Genomic DNA, 16,237 nt, shown 5'->3' with positions numbered 1-16,237 from the left:
CTTTCGCCTCTTAGCTGTTGACAGTGGACCTTCACTTTTGACTGATCTGTGCAAGATATTGCTCTCTGAAACAGCCTGAACAATTGCACGGACAATTGTATCAGGAACAGGGCAAATGTGCTTTTTCAGAGTTTCAGTGATCGATTTCTTGAGGATAGGTTCAGAGAGCGTAAACAGCTGATCAGTGTGCTCAGCGATTTCTTGTGTTGCTCTATTAGGGACATGGAGAATTGATTGCATTTTTTAAAAGAAGGCAGCCAAATTATACTCCAGTTTATCAGCTAATGCATCAGTGTCATAAACTTAATGAGAGGGTTCCTCTTCATCTGATGCAACAGAGACTTCCTCACTGGCAAAATTCTGAGGAGGGTCACTACCAATTGGCTGAACGAGCTCAGTGGCATAGTCTGATGAATTACTATGTTCTCTGCATTTATGTGACTTAAACGTAGAGTACACATTTGTCGTAAATGAGCAGTCTTTGAATGGGCAGGAGACAATTTGCTTTTGTTTTAAATGTCTACCAAGATGAAGAAACATGTCCCTTTCTACAAAGGGCTGCCTAAATTCAAATGCAATTGTGATACAAGCGTGGCAATGGACATATTGTGGAATGCTGGCCATGCAATAGTCTGTAATGGCTCATTAACCGCACTTTCACAGCAGTTGAAAACTCACACAGCTTACATTTCCACATTTTGGAGTGCAACTTCTCCTGAGGGAATGCTAAAAGCTAGGGTCCATCATGCTTTTTCTAATAGCCTACCCACGTGTAGGCTACTTGTTAAAGTGTTATGGCCACAGTAAGAAAGATGCAAAATCATACCATTTATGTAGCTGAAATACAGGTACACTAATAAGCAATTCTGAATATAGTAATGTCAAAATATGAATTTGGTGGCGCAAGAATCGGTTGGTTGGCTGGTTGACCACAGGGTAAAGCATGCTATATTCTAGCTAACAACCAGGCTCAACACGCACATGGTGCAACTGGGCTATTGGTAATGATTCAAAGTAGTGATGTTACAAATGAACCCGAGGCTTCGGAGCTTGTGTCGCGAAAGTGAAGCACTTCCAGACAGAGCGCGTATCGAGGCTTGTATCGTTTTGCCGAAATGACGTCACTGGTAACGTCCAAAGCCTCATTTGAATCAAGTGCTTCACCAAATGGTTCGTTGGTTCACTTCTGGCGGGAAGCTTGGAGTCCCATCTCGTATTCGTGATTGTTGTCAATGGTCGGAGACATAGCGATAGTTGGAGATTTAGCGATAGTTAGAGATTTACTGATAGTTGGAGATTTAGCGGTAGTTGGAGATTTTGTTTGCTGTTGTTAGTAGTAGGCTATAGATTATTTGAGATACAGTTATGGAGCCAGTTGCACAAAGCACTTTCGCCCCCTTTTCACTGCCCTGCACTTTCACTGACCAGTTGTCCAAAAGCACTCTCACTACCCTTGGTTTTACAAACGTACTGTAACTGACCAGTATTCCAAAAGCACTTTACCTACCCTCTGTTCCAACAACATACAGAAGAGAGTAAAGATAATTAGCAGGCGTTTTTTATCCAAAGCATCGGATTAAAATGTACTTTTGCCAGGAATCAAACCTCCCTTGACACGCTCAAGAGGTGACGTCGCTAACCGTTGTGCCACCATATAACTTTTAATCTACATGTCAAACAATTATTAGAATAAATAATAGAAAAAGAAAGCCTTCATTGTCATTGTATTCTCATACAACGAAATTTGAATTAATCGAGGTACGTTTTTTTCACCATACGTTTGTGTGCATGTTATTTTAGTAGGTCTTGCGCACCACAACAAATTGAGCAAATTCACTGTCCCGAGAAAATCTTTCCTACACCGTATTTTTATTGACCAGCAGGTGTCACTAGAGAGCGAACAAAGCTTTGAGTAATGAACCTTTTTTCAACACCTTTGGCTGGAAAGCTTTGAAGGTTCATGAAGCTTCATTTCGCCATCACTAATTCAAAGCATGAGAAACTCACCACCATCACCACAACCACCCTCAACAAAAGGCTTTTGGATTATATATATAAAAAAACGGTTTCGGTTGGTAATTCAGACAAAAAACAGAGGCCCACAATAGTTCACTGGCTAAGGTAGGCTCGACATGTGTCGCTAGCAGGCACATTCAGCCCAACTGGCTAGCTACACTACAAAAAAAAAAAAAGCAGCAACAAAAACGATATGGTTAACACATTTTCTTAACGTCGACTTAAGAGGGTATTGGACACGGTGAAAATGAGACGGAGACACACAAACCTTTCAAAATGAAGCATCTGTGAAGGTTGGCACATGGCATCTATAATGTGACGTCGTCGCGTGATGAGGACTTGCTTCAGGCTGAGGACAGCCGATTGGCTGTTGACTTATGCTCGCTCACTTTTCATCTGAACTCTTTTTTTTCACCATGGAATCGACTCAATGCAATCAATTTACTCCAACTCGAATAAGGATTATTTATCATACTTACTCATTTCTTTAAAGTTATGATTACATCAAACCAAAAATGAGTTCACTACACTTTTAATACTTAAGTCGTGTATACTTTCTGCTGTTTTTAAGTGATGTCAACTTAAATATTTTATTGAGATGGATCATTGGGTTTTACAGTGTAGAACCAGTATACGGCTGCTTCCCAACCCAACCACGGCCGCAAAACATACACAATGTCAATAATCAAATACATACGACAATACGACAAGACTGTGCCCTACCTAAAAAAAGAAATAGTAAAAGCAATTGGCATGGAGTGAGCTCCTGCCAAATAAAACAGGTAAACCACTTTTCAATAACACATTGCAAACGAGTTGCTTACACAATATTAACAAAAGTGTACTAGCTTTATCCCATTGCACATGCACCAATGCTGACAGGCTGCAGTGTGGAAAACCAAACGAAACAAAACATACGCTATAACGCACATTATGCAGTCCATACAGTCTACCGCTCTGTTCGAATAGGCTTAAAATGCTCCCTTCCTTCCTTCCTTCCTTCCTTCCTATTAAGAGAGCAAGGCTAGTTCGAAATGTCTTAAACCCTCTCTTCCGCTTTAGTAAGATACCTTGAAATACGTCACATAACGGTCATTTTTCAAGAGAGCATATGAGCTGCCTTGCTGTCTTATGGCGGCAGGTATTACCCATAACTCTCTGCGCCATTCCCTAACCGGAGACACATTTTTAAAAAGATGGCGGATGAAATCGTCGAAGTTCCACAAAAGTATTCACTGATGTACTTTTCTTTGCTTTTTTTGGTAATTTTTTTTTAAAGTTACCGAGAAATAAACAGTGTACTGTGTACTTATGTCATGATTGATTAACAAAAATAGTCTGTTTCGTTAGCGACGTATCCGTTAGCCAGGTCGCTAACAGTAGCTGCTAGCTAGCAAATAAGCACACACAGCATGATGACACAGCGTCATGTTGCCGTACATCCTATCTTAATAGACTGTTCGAAATCAACGGTTTTTGAGATACCTTCCCCCGAAAGGACCTCTCTCGTCAGACACCTGTCCAACAAGAGATCAAGGATTAGACAGCTATCTAAGAATCCGAACATAGCCTACGTATCGTCCAGTGCCACAGTAAATCACAATATAAACCAACATGACCGTTTCTACTAGGCAACTAACACATTACAAAAATACAAAGAAATATTTAAAAAGGGGAGCATACCTCTGTACCGTGACAGTCGCAAAAGAGGCAGATGAAGGGGCAACGAGAAAAAATGAAAGGCTTTCAAACGCAGGAACAATTCATGCCACCAGGGCCGGTCCTTCCTACAGCCGACAAAGGCGGTTGCCTGGAGCGCAACCGGGAATGGGGGCGCAAACTGCCCGGGCTCTCCGTCGGCCACGTCTGTCCACAACCACGAGCCCACCGTGAGTTCAGTTGCTACAGATAGAGATCATGTTTTTTTTTTTTTATTTAAATTTTTTTTTCGGTTTTGTGTGACGATTTGGTCTGCTCTTACTGAAACAAATACAGAGTACTTGATCAGGAACACGACTTACAGAGTAAGATCATACAAAATAACGCAAATCACTTCTGTTCATCTGTATCAAAACAGGACAACAGTAATATTCAGTTCCATCACAGATGAGACAGGGTCTGTGAAACATAAAGGGCATATGCTGGTGTCATATGATGAGGCAGATTGTCTCATTAATTGTGCTCATTTTCTAGACAATAGATGGCTGTTATTTTACTCCTAAAGAAAGTTTAGACAGAAAATGTCTGGAGTAGGGCTGTGAGGAGACAGACCCAGAGTGAATGGACTACATCTGATAATCAGAGCTGAACCCTCCATGACAGTCAGGGGACTCAGAGTGACGAGAGACTCCAGTTTACTCCAGTTTCAGCAGACTGAGAGTGACGATGAAATCAACCATGACTATTGAGTGGCAGCTTACTTTACTTCTGGATGCAGGTTTGTGCTTCCATAGTCAGGGAGGATGATGGGTATTATGGGATGCATGAACTGAGTTTGGCCCGCTCTTACACAGAGAGAGATGTCTGCAAATGTGCTTTGAATTATTCGTGAAGATCATTGCATATCTGTGAATATTCTGCATATGTGTGTGTCTGATGAAGGCTGGGCTGCCCTCTGGTGTTGTGAGTCTGCATCCTCTCTGTCCCTGTAACCACAGTGTGTGTGTGTGTGTGTGTGTGTGTGTGTGTGTGTGTGTGTGAGAGAGTGTGTGAGTGTGTCTGTGACGTGGCAGTAACTCACCATGGGAAGGACAGTGTGTTTGTTTCAGTTACTCACCATGGGAAGGACAGTGTGTGTGTGTGTGTGTGTGTGTGTGTGTGTGTGTGTGTGTGTGTGTGTGTGTGTGTGACGTGTCAGTAGCTCACCATGGGAAGGACAGTGTGTGTGTGTGTGTGTGTCTGTGTGTGTGTGTGTGTGTGTGTGTGACGTGTCAGTAGCTCACCATGGGAAGGACAGTGTGTGTGTGTGTGTGTGTCTGTGTGTGTGTGTGTGTGTGTGTGTGACGTGTCAGTTACTCACCATGGGAAGGCCTCTGCAGTCCACTGGAACACAGGAGACTGGGTTGGAATCTCAAGAGAACACACTTGAACCCACTGAGCTGGAGCTGGGAGATGCACAGAGAAGCATATCATCTCCATGTACTCGGATCTCTAAGGACACACTTTTCTAGTCCGCCTTAAATCCTATAATAATTCATCCTTAATCCAATACATTTGGTATTTAATTTAAAAAAAAACATTTTTCTTAAAGTTGAAAGTAAAAAAAAAGTTTTCCCCTTATTGTACATGAAGTGGAATTGCTGAGCTGTTTGAGATTGTTCCAATCTCCGTTTCCTGAAAGTTGCACTTTACAACAACCTAGTGGTCACAGTGAGAAGAACAAATACCCTGATTAGTGCTTAGCTGGGCAGTTCAAAGGTGCCAGGTGTCTCTACTAACAATCTGCCACACAGAAGTTAGCTGTAATACCCTCACTTCAGCCACAGAGACTATTAGCGTAGTCATAACTTTGACGCCTTTATTTTGCTTCAGCATCATACATATATGACCCAATAATAAACTCTGAATCAAATAAATACTAAAACACATGTGCTGTCCTCCTCTCCCTTTCTCCTCTCCTCTCCGCTCCCTTTCTCCTCTCACTTTCTCCTCTCCTCCCCTCTCCCTGCAGATGATGCAGACACTTGGCCTACAGGTGGTTTGTCAGCTGGTGCTGGGGTGTCTTTGGAAGAAGTGTTGGTGTTGTCATCCCTCCATGTGTGGTGCTGCTCATAAGAAGGGAGTTTCCTGATGCTGCAGGGCAGTACATCAGGTTCAGACCCCCCCCCCCCCCCCCCCCCCCCCCCCCCCCCCCCCCTCGACTGAAACGCGACACAGACACACGCTCAGAAAACAACTTGCTCCATGGGAGGTCCGTCATGCTGCGCAGACAGGCAGACAGGTCCTGAGGCACAAGGATCCGCTGGACGGCATCCACATAAGGAAGGGGGCAACTTCATCAGAAGACCACGGCCATCAGGTTGAAGACATTGCCTGTGAAGTCAGTAAAGGTCTTTTCATTTATTTGCAGCTTTGCACATTTTGAAGCATTGTTTGAAATAAATATTGTTTTGTAAAACTTACAAAATGTTTGTTCTGTCTTTACTGGTTTGACGGTGTGTCCTTCCTGTTTGGCTAATGGAAAGAGAAGCTTGTACACAAGTTTACCTTGATATGCTGTAATTTGTGGACGTCAGCATTCTCACTGAAGAGCACTACTGCAAGGTACAACATAAACCACAAGACAAGCAACCACAGAAACTGTTCATATTGCCATTGTGAAGAGGTCACATGTGTATCTACACACCAATAGGAAAGTATGTGGTGCACACAGGACAAGTCTTGAACAGGCTGAGGTTGGCATTTTTCCAAAAACTATGACCATAGCATCCCCAGTATGATGATGATGGTCCACTGCAAGGATGCTGCACTGTTAGAGAAATGTAACTTTACTCACAAAAGCAGTGACAAACTCTGACTCAGTTGTACCAGACTGCTGACCTCCTCCTCCTCCTCCTCAAATTCAAGACTGGGTCTTCATGCTTTCCTTGAAGCCCTCAGCGGTGTGGAAGTAAGAGGCTGTGTTGTGGTCCATGACATTCCAGTAGTTGTGGTGCCTATCATCATTCTTTGACATGACACAAAAATACAAGTATGTAGTGTTGTTTTGAGTACCCACTCCCTGAAGTTATAATGTCCTGCTGATAACATCTCCATGTCAGAATCACATTAGAATGGACACCGCACCTTCTGCACGTTGCATATGAAGGATGACACAACTGTTTGAAATTCACAGTATGTCAGTTCCATGCACCAAACTCACCTAATTTAACTGTGCTAAGGTAACTCTCCTTATTTAACTGTGCTAAGGTAACTCTCCTTATTTAACTGTGCTAAGGTAACTCTCCTTATTTAACTATGCTAAGGTAACTCTCCTTATTTAACTGTGCTAAGGTAACTCTCCTTATTTAACTGTGCTAAGGTAACTCTCCTTATTTAACTATGCTAAGGTAAACTCTCCTTATTTAACTATGCTAAGGGAGCTCTCCTTATTTAACTATGCTAAGGTAACTCTCCTTACTTAACTATGCTAAGGTAACTCTCCTTATTTAACTGTGCTAAGGTAACTCTCCTTATTTAACTATGCTAACGTAACTCTCCTTATTTAACTATCCTTATTTAACAATGCTAAGGTTTTGTGGTTGAAATCGGCTACTTAATAATTGTGGTTAACTACTAGATCATATTATACTGCTATATCTTAGGGTTAGGGTCTACCCTTTGACCTACTGCTTGTAGCCTTATTCTCTTCTGAGTCCTCTCCCTCTCAGCATACTGAACTGCATAGTCAGACTATAGGATATGATTCCTGGTTTATGGAGGCCCTAAGATGGCATCAGTTTACATTTAGTTTAGTCGACTGTGTTCACAAGATCTCAACTTTGTTTTCCCGAAATAACAACCTAATTAATTCGATATCTCAGGTAAAACGAAGAGGGCAGCTAGAAGCTCTATTGGCGAGCTAGTCAACGTGAGCTTAATGTTGTGATGGACTGGTGATCAGATTGGCAAGGAGGCCTTGGGAGATGGGTTTTCTGGTGTGTGATATAGATGAAATAAAACAAACCCTGTTCAACCTTGTTGTTTTCATCCTAAAAAGCAAAAGCATGCTGTAGCCTATGGCTGATGTTTCACTCGGCCAATGTGACACCTAGCAAATGAGTTGTGATCTCCCAAAATGTCTACTGTGGATATTCTCAAGCTTTTTCAGGCTGCCATCAGGCCTTGAGAGATGTGATGCATTGATCATTGATCAATTGATCTACTCCCGCTCAGTCATTGCTACAGGACAGGACACTACAGGGAGTGGAAAAACAATGTGTCATCTTCCCGAATAACTAATTAACAATGTTGTTATCACGGGAAAACAAAGTTTCGTTATCTCCAGATAATGACATAAATAGTCCAAAGTCGAGGTCTCGAGAAAACTGGGGTCTAAAATAAAATGTAAACTGATGCCGTCTTATGGCAGGTGTAATATGATGCTGACTTTTTACAGAAATGCAACGTTCCTCGGGGCCGAACTCTTCACACATGGGTCCCAGACTGAGCTCCGGCTTCAGTTTTGAAACAACAAATGCCTTCAATGTCTATGGTCAGATCAGTGGTTGCAGCAGGCGCGGAAGTAGGTCCCGTTCAGTTCCGTTCCTGCGTGGTGAAGTGCAGGCTTCCGGGCCCTGAGACGTGGCTGCTTCTGGAAAACACTCTTGCGAAATCCAACGAGCGGAGTTTCTTGAGAGTCGCCTGCAGCCTGGGCGCCCAAACACAGCTGCGCCTGACGCGGTGAGCTGGATGGCAGGGACACACCGGAGCAATCTCTGCAGGAAACTCAGCCGGGTAAACAACGCGCTTGCGCCTCTTGCTTACTTTTTTTTTCTCTCTCTGCCGAAAATTTAAACAACAGTTAATATCTTCGTAAGCGACCTCATAACACGCAAGTTGTGATTTTGACGTTTTGTTTTAGTTTTGTACTGGCATGGCTGGTTGAAGCAATTGTGTTATAGCCGATAGCGAGTCTTCGACAGTTGGATCATTATTCGACAAAGTCTGTGATTTTGAACAGCATCCTGTTGTTTTCAATTCATATGCATGGCAGTCTGTTTTGATTTTGACATGAAAACAACGATAACGTGGCAGCGGTCCTCATGGTGTTTATGAAGTACCTATGTTCCCCGGGCTGTTTGATCTTTCATCCGGTTCGTAGAACATCACAGTTTTGTTGCTATAGAAAGTTCTGCTTGGTACCTTAAAACTTGCTGATAAACTGCTGTAGTTTTTGCAGCCGTGTAAAGAAATGTTTCGCATTGTGTCTGCTCTGCTACCAAGATTCAAGTAACGTTAGCTTGATGTTTTTTTCAGACAGCTCTCCATCATTTTCACAGTTTGGTGTTTAATTCGGATATTTGCTAAATGTCAATGGCATTCATATATCGAAAATGTTAGCTGCTTGTTGTTTTACCAAAGGCCCAGGCCTGCTAGCCAATTCCAAAAATGTGTCGCTACCTTGGGCAGAGGCTCCATTTAACACACTGCGTTGGCTGCAGCCCGAGCCAAGTCGGACATAACCACGTCCGTTTTAGTCACCCAGACACCACATCAGCGCTGGATGTCGCTCCGCGGCCCGAGTCGGCTTATAGACGTGCGGGCTGGGCAGCGGACCTGGCGGGGAATTACGCAGCTGTGAGGCGTACATGAGTTGCTGCCACATGAATACCTCAATATTTGCAGGGTTTCCCGCTGAATATCGGTCGATTATTTGTCCTGTCCACTCACCGGTACTCCTCATAGTCAAAGCAAAGAACCGCAACTCGTACTGAATGTTGCACGGCAGATTATTACGAGTCTTGGTTTTGGCAACAGCCTTCAGTCGTTAGATATTTTGTAACGACAGGTCTGCATGTGGCAACTCGTTGAAAGTATCAGACTGAACTTACTGATGGCGTTTACTCTTTACTGATGGAGTTTACTCTTAGGTCTAAATGCACGGCTACAAGACTACACAGTCTGGTGCTCTGGTCTCGTATGCTGTTCCAGTGTTGGTGACTGTGATTTGCAGTGTATGTGGTGTGCATTGTATTGATCTTTGTGTATATGAAGGAGGACGTCTGTGTTCTACCGCTGATGTGCCACTATGTGGGGAGAGGAGGGCATCACGACAGGCCTGTTCTAGTGGGTGAAATGACCCCGAGGTTGAGATGGGAACCTGTATAACTGCACTGCACTGTAAGCCACTTAAGGGCATCTGTTAAGTGAGGAAATATGTGAGTGAGGGAAGTATAAGCATGCTTGGGAGGTGGCGTATGTCTGTGCTATACTGATAATGAAGGGAATGTAATGAGCTGGCCTGGCATGACCCTAACCCTGACAACCCTGCCAGATATGGGTGGTTAATGTATCTCCTGTTTTCTCCCCTCCTCTCCTCCCCCACCCCTCTCCTCTCACCTCCCCCAGTGCCCTGAATGTATCTCCAGAGTTCAGTGCGTTCCATGCTGCGGCCTTTGTGGGCTGCCTCCTCACTACTCTTGGGCGCCGCCCTGCTGGCCGTCACCTGCACCAGCTCCTCGGGGGGCAGGAAGATGGCCCAGACGGCGGTCGCCCCGGCGACGGTGGCGGCTGCCGGACCTGGCCAGTGGTGTGCGGAGGAGCTGCTGGGCTTCCGCTCCCTGGCCGAGCTGCTGTCGCGGGACGGAGCGGATGTGTGGTTCTGCTCCCTGGTCGGGTCCTTCGCCGTGGGCCTCAGTGGGATCTTACCTCTCCTCGTCATCCCCATCGAGGCTGGAGCAGCACTGAAAACTGAGGGTAGGACCTGTGTGTGTGTGTGTGTGTGTGTGTGTGTGTGTGTGTGTGTGTGTGTGTGTGTGTGTCTGTGTGTCTGTGTCTGTGTGTGTGTGTGTTTCTGGTAGATCCCTCCGGTACACAGAAACTAAAGCAGAACTAAGGCAGTTAGTCATTCTACTTCATTCATTGTTTGTGTGTGTGAGCATTCATTTTGCCTCTGTGTGTGTGTGTGTGTGTTAATTAAATCTGCATCTGTTCCTCATGATTCAAATCTACTCATATCCATCTATTTCTATCTTTATTTCTATTTTCTCTCCACTATGATGTCCACAAAGGCATGTGACTGTGTGTGTGTTTGTGTGAGAGTACTGGGTCTGTGTGTGCGAGTGAGTACTGTGTGTGTGAGGTTTGGGCTGTGCACTCTGCCTCTCCTGATGATTCTAGAAGTTTCCGAACCGGAGCTTCTCCTCTGGGGCGCCTGACTCACCACAGCAGCCAAACTCAGCTGTGTCCATGGAAACACAGCCGCGTCCACGGAAACACAGTCACATTCACGGAAACTCTGAACACGCATAACTACTGGCTGGCTCGCTGACAAAAGCAAAGATGGCTGAACCCGAGCAGATTCCACATGTTTTTCAGCAGAGAGGGAAGCACCTAAAATGAACCCTCAGCACAGTGAGTGATTTCCAGTGTGGTGACTTGGCCAGCGCTCAGTTCCTTGGCCGTCTCTGCCTACAGTAGTTCAGTTCCCTCAGCCGAGGCAGACTGCCATACAGGGTTACTAGAGTTCACCAAAACTATGACTTAACCTAGCTGTGGAAAGATCATTTTGTTAACTGAAGTAAAAATATCAGTTTTCAAAAACACGAAAACTAAATAAAAACTACATGAACAAAGTCACACAAACTAAAACAAAATAGAATAGTCAAATCCGCTTCATTTCTGTTTCCCCCCTTGAGTTGCACTGTGGTTGCTACACCACTCTGCCCTGTACTGTTTGACTTGTTGAGAGACACCGGCCTCAGAAAAAGGACCAATCTCACACATTTTTTCATCCTACCTTTTTCAGCACAAGGCTTTCTTCATAATACCTGGAAAACTCAAACTAAACACTAAACTAAAACTAGTCAGTCCCTCACAATAAAAATTAAAATGAAACTACTTGTGCCCCGTAAAACGAACTAAAACTAAACTTCAATCAAAAGGAAATCTGAAAGACTAAATAAAAATTTAAACTAATGAATTATGGAGGACCCAGTTACTGGTGCTTACCCAGTGTGTGCTGTGGAATGGTCCTGACCCAGTGTGTGTGTGTGTGTGTTGTGGAATGGTCCTGACCCAGTGTGTGCTGTGGAATGTTCCCGACCCAGTGTTTGTGTGTGTGAGGTTCTCATGCTGCCTTCACTGACTCCGATGTGGTGTTCTCGTGTGTATGTGGGTGTGTGTGTGAGGAATGAGCTGACCATGACCAGTAGATGTGTCTTCAGAGCAATGTGTGTGTGTGTAGGAGATATTTCACCGGACAACAACGGAGTGCTAAAGGAATGAACAGCATCTCTTGCAGGCCTGTCTCTTCTTTCTTCACCCTCCTTCTATCTCTCTCTCCCTCCCTCTGTCTTTCATTCCTTTTCTTGCTTTTCTCTGTGTCTGTCTCTCTCCCCCTCTTACGGGAGAAGCACATCTGGCCATGAGCCAAGGCTATTTTCATTTGAGGCACGTTGTGTGTGTGTGTGTGTGTGTGTCTCACGTAACAGTCCCTGTCTGGACTAGCGGGCCTGAGTTGCAACAGCTCTGTCTGGCTGTGTTTGTGTGTGTGTTTGTGTGTGTGTTTGTGTGTGTGTGTGTGTGTGTGTGTGTCAGCTAAACTCCTGTCAGTCACTGTGTTCACTGTAGGGGCAGGGCGATGTGGACTAAATTTGTTTTAACTTAGCCTGCTATTAGTGCAGTATTTCTGGACGGTATTCATCATCTAAAGGTCGCACACTTTATTCAAGTTCACGACATTTGATCTCTTCAGTTGCAAAAGCACCAAAATTATGCATTTCAGAGTTTAAAAAAAGAGTGAGAAGATTAAGAAAGATTACGGTATGATTTTTTTTTTTTTCATTAACATCATAAACAGGAAGTGACTTGAGTTTCTGTAAATGAACAGATAAATGACAATAAAACCCAAATCATGATGAGGCCTCTACTTACTAACACAGTTTACTCTGTATGAGACTGAAATCACAAAAACCAAGTAAATAAAACTTTAATTAAAAGTCATCATAACAGTGAAGGTTATCTTTTACAAGCCACATACACACACACACACACACACACACACACACACACACACACATATATACATGCATACATACATACATACACACACACACACACACACACAGACATAGACAAATACACACACACGCACACACACACACACACACACACACACTGTTGGATGGCCATTGCCATAGCAGGGATGTTCCCTAGACAACAGGCCTTCCACCCTAAAACCACAGGACTTATGGGTGGATGCTGGGGCAACTGTGCCCATTTTAGCTGCATTACCAAAGGCAACTATTTTGAAATGGGGCACTTAAACCTGCCACCTCACGTGTGTGTGTGTGTGTGTGTGTGTGTGTGTGTGTGTGTGTGTGTGTGCGTGTGCGTGCTCGCATGTTTGTGTTTGCAACCCAAGCAGCAGTAAACACACCCCAGTTGCAACAGCAAAGCTTTCTTCTAAGCTTTAAAGGTGAGGTCATCGGCCAGTCAGTACCCAGTTTAACATGGGGCTGAAAGCTGTAGCCTGAAAAAGCCAGAAAAAGGTGACATAAGGACTGGAATGTGAGATGGGAAACCACAGTTTCCTCTGTGTGTGTGTGTGTGTGTGTGTGTGTGTGTGTGTGTGTCCTCGTGTAGGGGCCTATCCTAGCTCTGTGTTGACTTTCATAGGTCAGGCAAAGGCAAAGTGCTACAGCTTCCAGTGCAGCGGACGTGTGTCCTCTCCTCTCCTCTCCTCCTGTTCTCTCTCCTCTCTCTCCTCCTCTCCTCTCCTGGTTTCTGGGCTATTGCTTTCCTCTCCACTCTTTCTCCCTTCTCCTCCCCGATCCTTTACCCTCCCCTCCTTATGTCTGGGTTGGTCTTCCTTCCTATCCTCTTCGCGTGTGTGTGTGTGTGTGTGTGTGTGTGTGTGTGTGTGTGTGTGTGTGTGTGTGTGTGTGTGTGTGTGTGTGTGTGATGTCTGCTCCCCTCTCGTCCACGTCCTCCTCCTCTCCTTATTTACCTAAGCATGAGGCAGATATGAATCTTTAAGAGGAAAGGCAAGATCAGATGTGTGTGTCTGTGTTTGCCGTGTCTCAGCTTGTCCCATAGTTGGAAAATAGGTCAAGCAGTAGGACACTGGACATTGTGTTAATACACAAGGGTGTGTCGCTCTCTCTCTCTCCCTCCCTGTCTCCTTCTCTTTCTCTCACACACACACACCCTATCCCAGACAGTGAAAAGTTACATTTTGTGTCTGTGTGTGTCTGTCTGTCTGTACGTGTGTGTGTGTGTGTGTGTGTGTGTGTGTGTGAGGAAATGGCAGGGCAGTACTCCTCTCTTTCAGGTGTGTTTCCATGGTGTGTGTTTATGTGTGTGTGTGCACAGTGTGTGTGTGTGTGTGTGTGTGCGCACTGTGGAGTGAAAGGGACTCTTAGAGAGGGTGTCGGGGTCTGAAAGGTTTTTCTTTCATTCACAAATCAAAGCCACACTCAACTGGAACATGAGGGTCTGTATGAAAGCGCAAGGGGGGTGTGTGTGTGTGTGTGTGTGTGTGTGTGTGTACATTTCCTATTTAATGTGCCAGTCTACTGGACCAAATGTCACGCTAATGACTCTTCTCTGTGTGTCCTGTGTATAGCTGGCTGTCAGAAGCTGAAGAGGCTGTTGAGCTTTGCCATTGGTGGTCTCCTTGGTGACGTGTTCCTGCACCTCCTTCCTGAAGCCTGGGCCCACTCCTGTACTCCAGGTCAGCGCCTTCTTTTTTTTCTTTCTTTCTTCCTTTCTCTCTCTTCTCTGCTCTTCTCTTCTCTCTTTTCTTACTGTTGTGTGTCGTGTGCTCTCTGTCTGTCTGCTGGTGAGTTATCCTATACCACCGGGAAGACAGCTGTTGTCATTCACATACTATGTTCTCTCTCTCTCTAAAATTCAAAAGAAGCTTTATTGGCATGGCCATAACGTTGTACAGTATTGCCAAAGCATTTGGGTTGGGTGTATAATGTGTGATTTATATAAAACAACACGTATATCTATACACAAGATACATCAGAAGGGAAAGGGAGAAGTGGGAACAATAATAAAAATACATGATTCTCTCTCTTTCTCTCTCTCCTTCTCTCTGTCTAGAAAGAGGTTATGAGCATCACTACCGTAGTCAGGGGTTGTGGGTGCTCCTGGGACTGATGTCCTTCCTGCTGCTGGAGAAAATGTTCCCTGATGAGGACACCCCCAACGAAACACCAAGAGTCACTGTAAGACACACACACACACAGACATACACACACACACACACACACACACAGAGACACACACACACAGAGACACACACACACAGAGACGCACACACAGAGACGCACACACAGAGACGCACACACAGAGACGCACACGCACAGACGCACACGCAGAGACGCACACGCAGAGACGCACACGCAGAGACGCACACGCAGAGAGGCACACGCAGAGAGGCACACGCAGAGAGGCACACGCAGAGAGGCACACGCAGAGAGGCACACGCAGAGAGGCACACGCAGAGAGGCACACGCAGAGAGGCACACGCAGAGACGCACGCACACGCAGACACAGACACAGCGAGCACAGTGTTCTCTGTAAGCCCTGAATGTTTGTAGTGTGTGTTGCTGAAATGGCCACCAGGGGGAGCTCTAGCCTTTTTCTCAGTCACCCGTATTATCTGATGTCTGGTTCATTGGTTCATGTTGCCCTGTCTGTGTTGTGCTCTGCTGTAGTTTGCTGGTGTGTTTACCAGTGGAATTGTGCAGAAATGCTTGTTGAGCTCGAAGAGGTGACGACACACAAATGGGGCATCACCCTTGGAGGCTTACACACACACACACACACACACACACACACATTAGAGGGTGGATCGGGCCGAATTTTTCTGTCCGAGCCCGGCCCGCGTCTGACAGAGTAGTGCCCGAGCCCGGCCCGAGACCGACAGCCATTCAAATATTTTGTCCGAGCCCGACGGAGTCAATGTCTCAACTAATACTAATGACACATTTACGTACGTTTTTTACGAATAGCCTGCCTTTATTAAACTCGGGCATCAACAGATAAATGCACTTGCTCACACAAACAAGCGCTGTTAAACGCACAAGCGCGCACAAGAGGGCAAATAAGCATATTTAAATTAAATTATTCAAATTAGCCTACACATTACACACGCCAGGCATCTGCTATGCCTAAATAAAACTCACGGTATATGCTACTCCAGAGGAGGCACAACAAGCTAATCTTACCATTTGAAGATCTTTTTTTTTTTTCTTGAAAACGTCGTTATAAAACTATCTACATAGTCCAACCATCGAGGTTTAATCCATGTTGTTGTGGAGAAAGAGGATGGCATCAATCATATTTCATTAAAACTTCACACTTCTTACATTGGACATATCCAACAGCCTCATTATAATCCGCATCGACTACTAAGCAGAAATATCTCCATGCAGTAGATTTCCCTTCGTTTAGTATCGTTTAAAACTCTCCAGATGACCGTTTGTTTTTAACTACCTCCATGATGCCTGTAATCACGTTGTCACAGCTAGGACATAAACAAATTCCCGCCACAGGAAGAAGTCTG

At 44.8% G+C, this 16,237-nt stretch overlaps 1 protein-coding gene across 2 annotated transcripts in view; it reads left to right on the top strand.

Annotated features, from left to right (window-relative positions):
* The first annotated feature begins 8,204 nt into the window (after positions 1-8,204).
* Positions 8,205-16,237, top strand: part of slc39a13 (solute carrier family 39 member 13) — an 11,471-nt gene continuing 3,438 nt past the window's right edge. Inside the window, exons 1-4 of one of the 2 annotated variants that reach the window (XM_042703982.1) lie at positions 8,205-8,451; positions 10,066-10,413; positions 14,285-14,392; positions 14,770-14,894. In XM_042703982.1, coding sequence (XP_042559916.1) covers positions 10,074-10,413; positions 14,285-14,392; positions 14,770-14,894 — 573 coding nt within the window. In that variant the 5' untranslated portion in view covers positions 8,205-8,451; positions 10,066-10,073. Of the gene's footprint in view, positions 8,452-8,495; positions 8,811-10,065; positions 10,414-14,284; positions 14,393-14,769; positions 14,895-16,237 lie in introns of those variants that run through there. The other variant, XM_042703983.1, reaches the window with a different exon arrangement.

Source organism: Clupea harengus, unplaced genomic scaffold, assembly GCF_900700415.2.
Source record: "Clupea harengus unplaced genomic scaffold, Ch_v2.0.2, whole genome shotgun sequence".
Classification (NCBI taxonomy): Eukaryota; Metazoa; Chordata; class Actinopteri; order Clupeiformes; family Clupeidae; genus Clupea; species Clupea harengus.
This window is presented reverse-complemented; position numbering and strand designations above follow the sequence as displayed.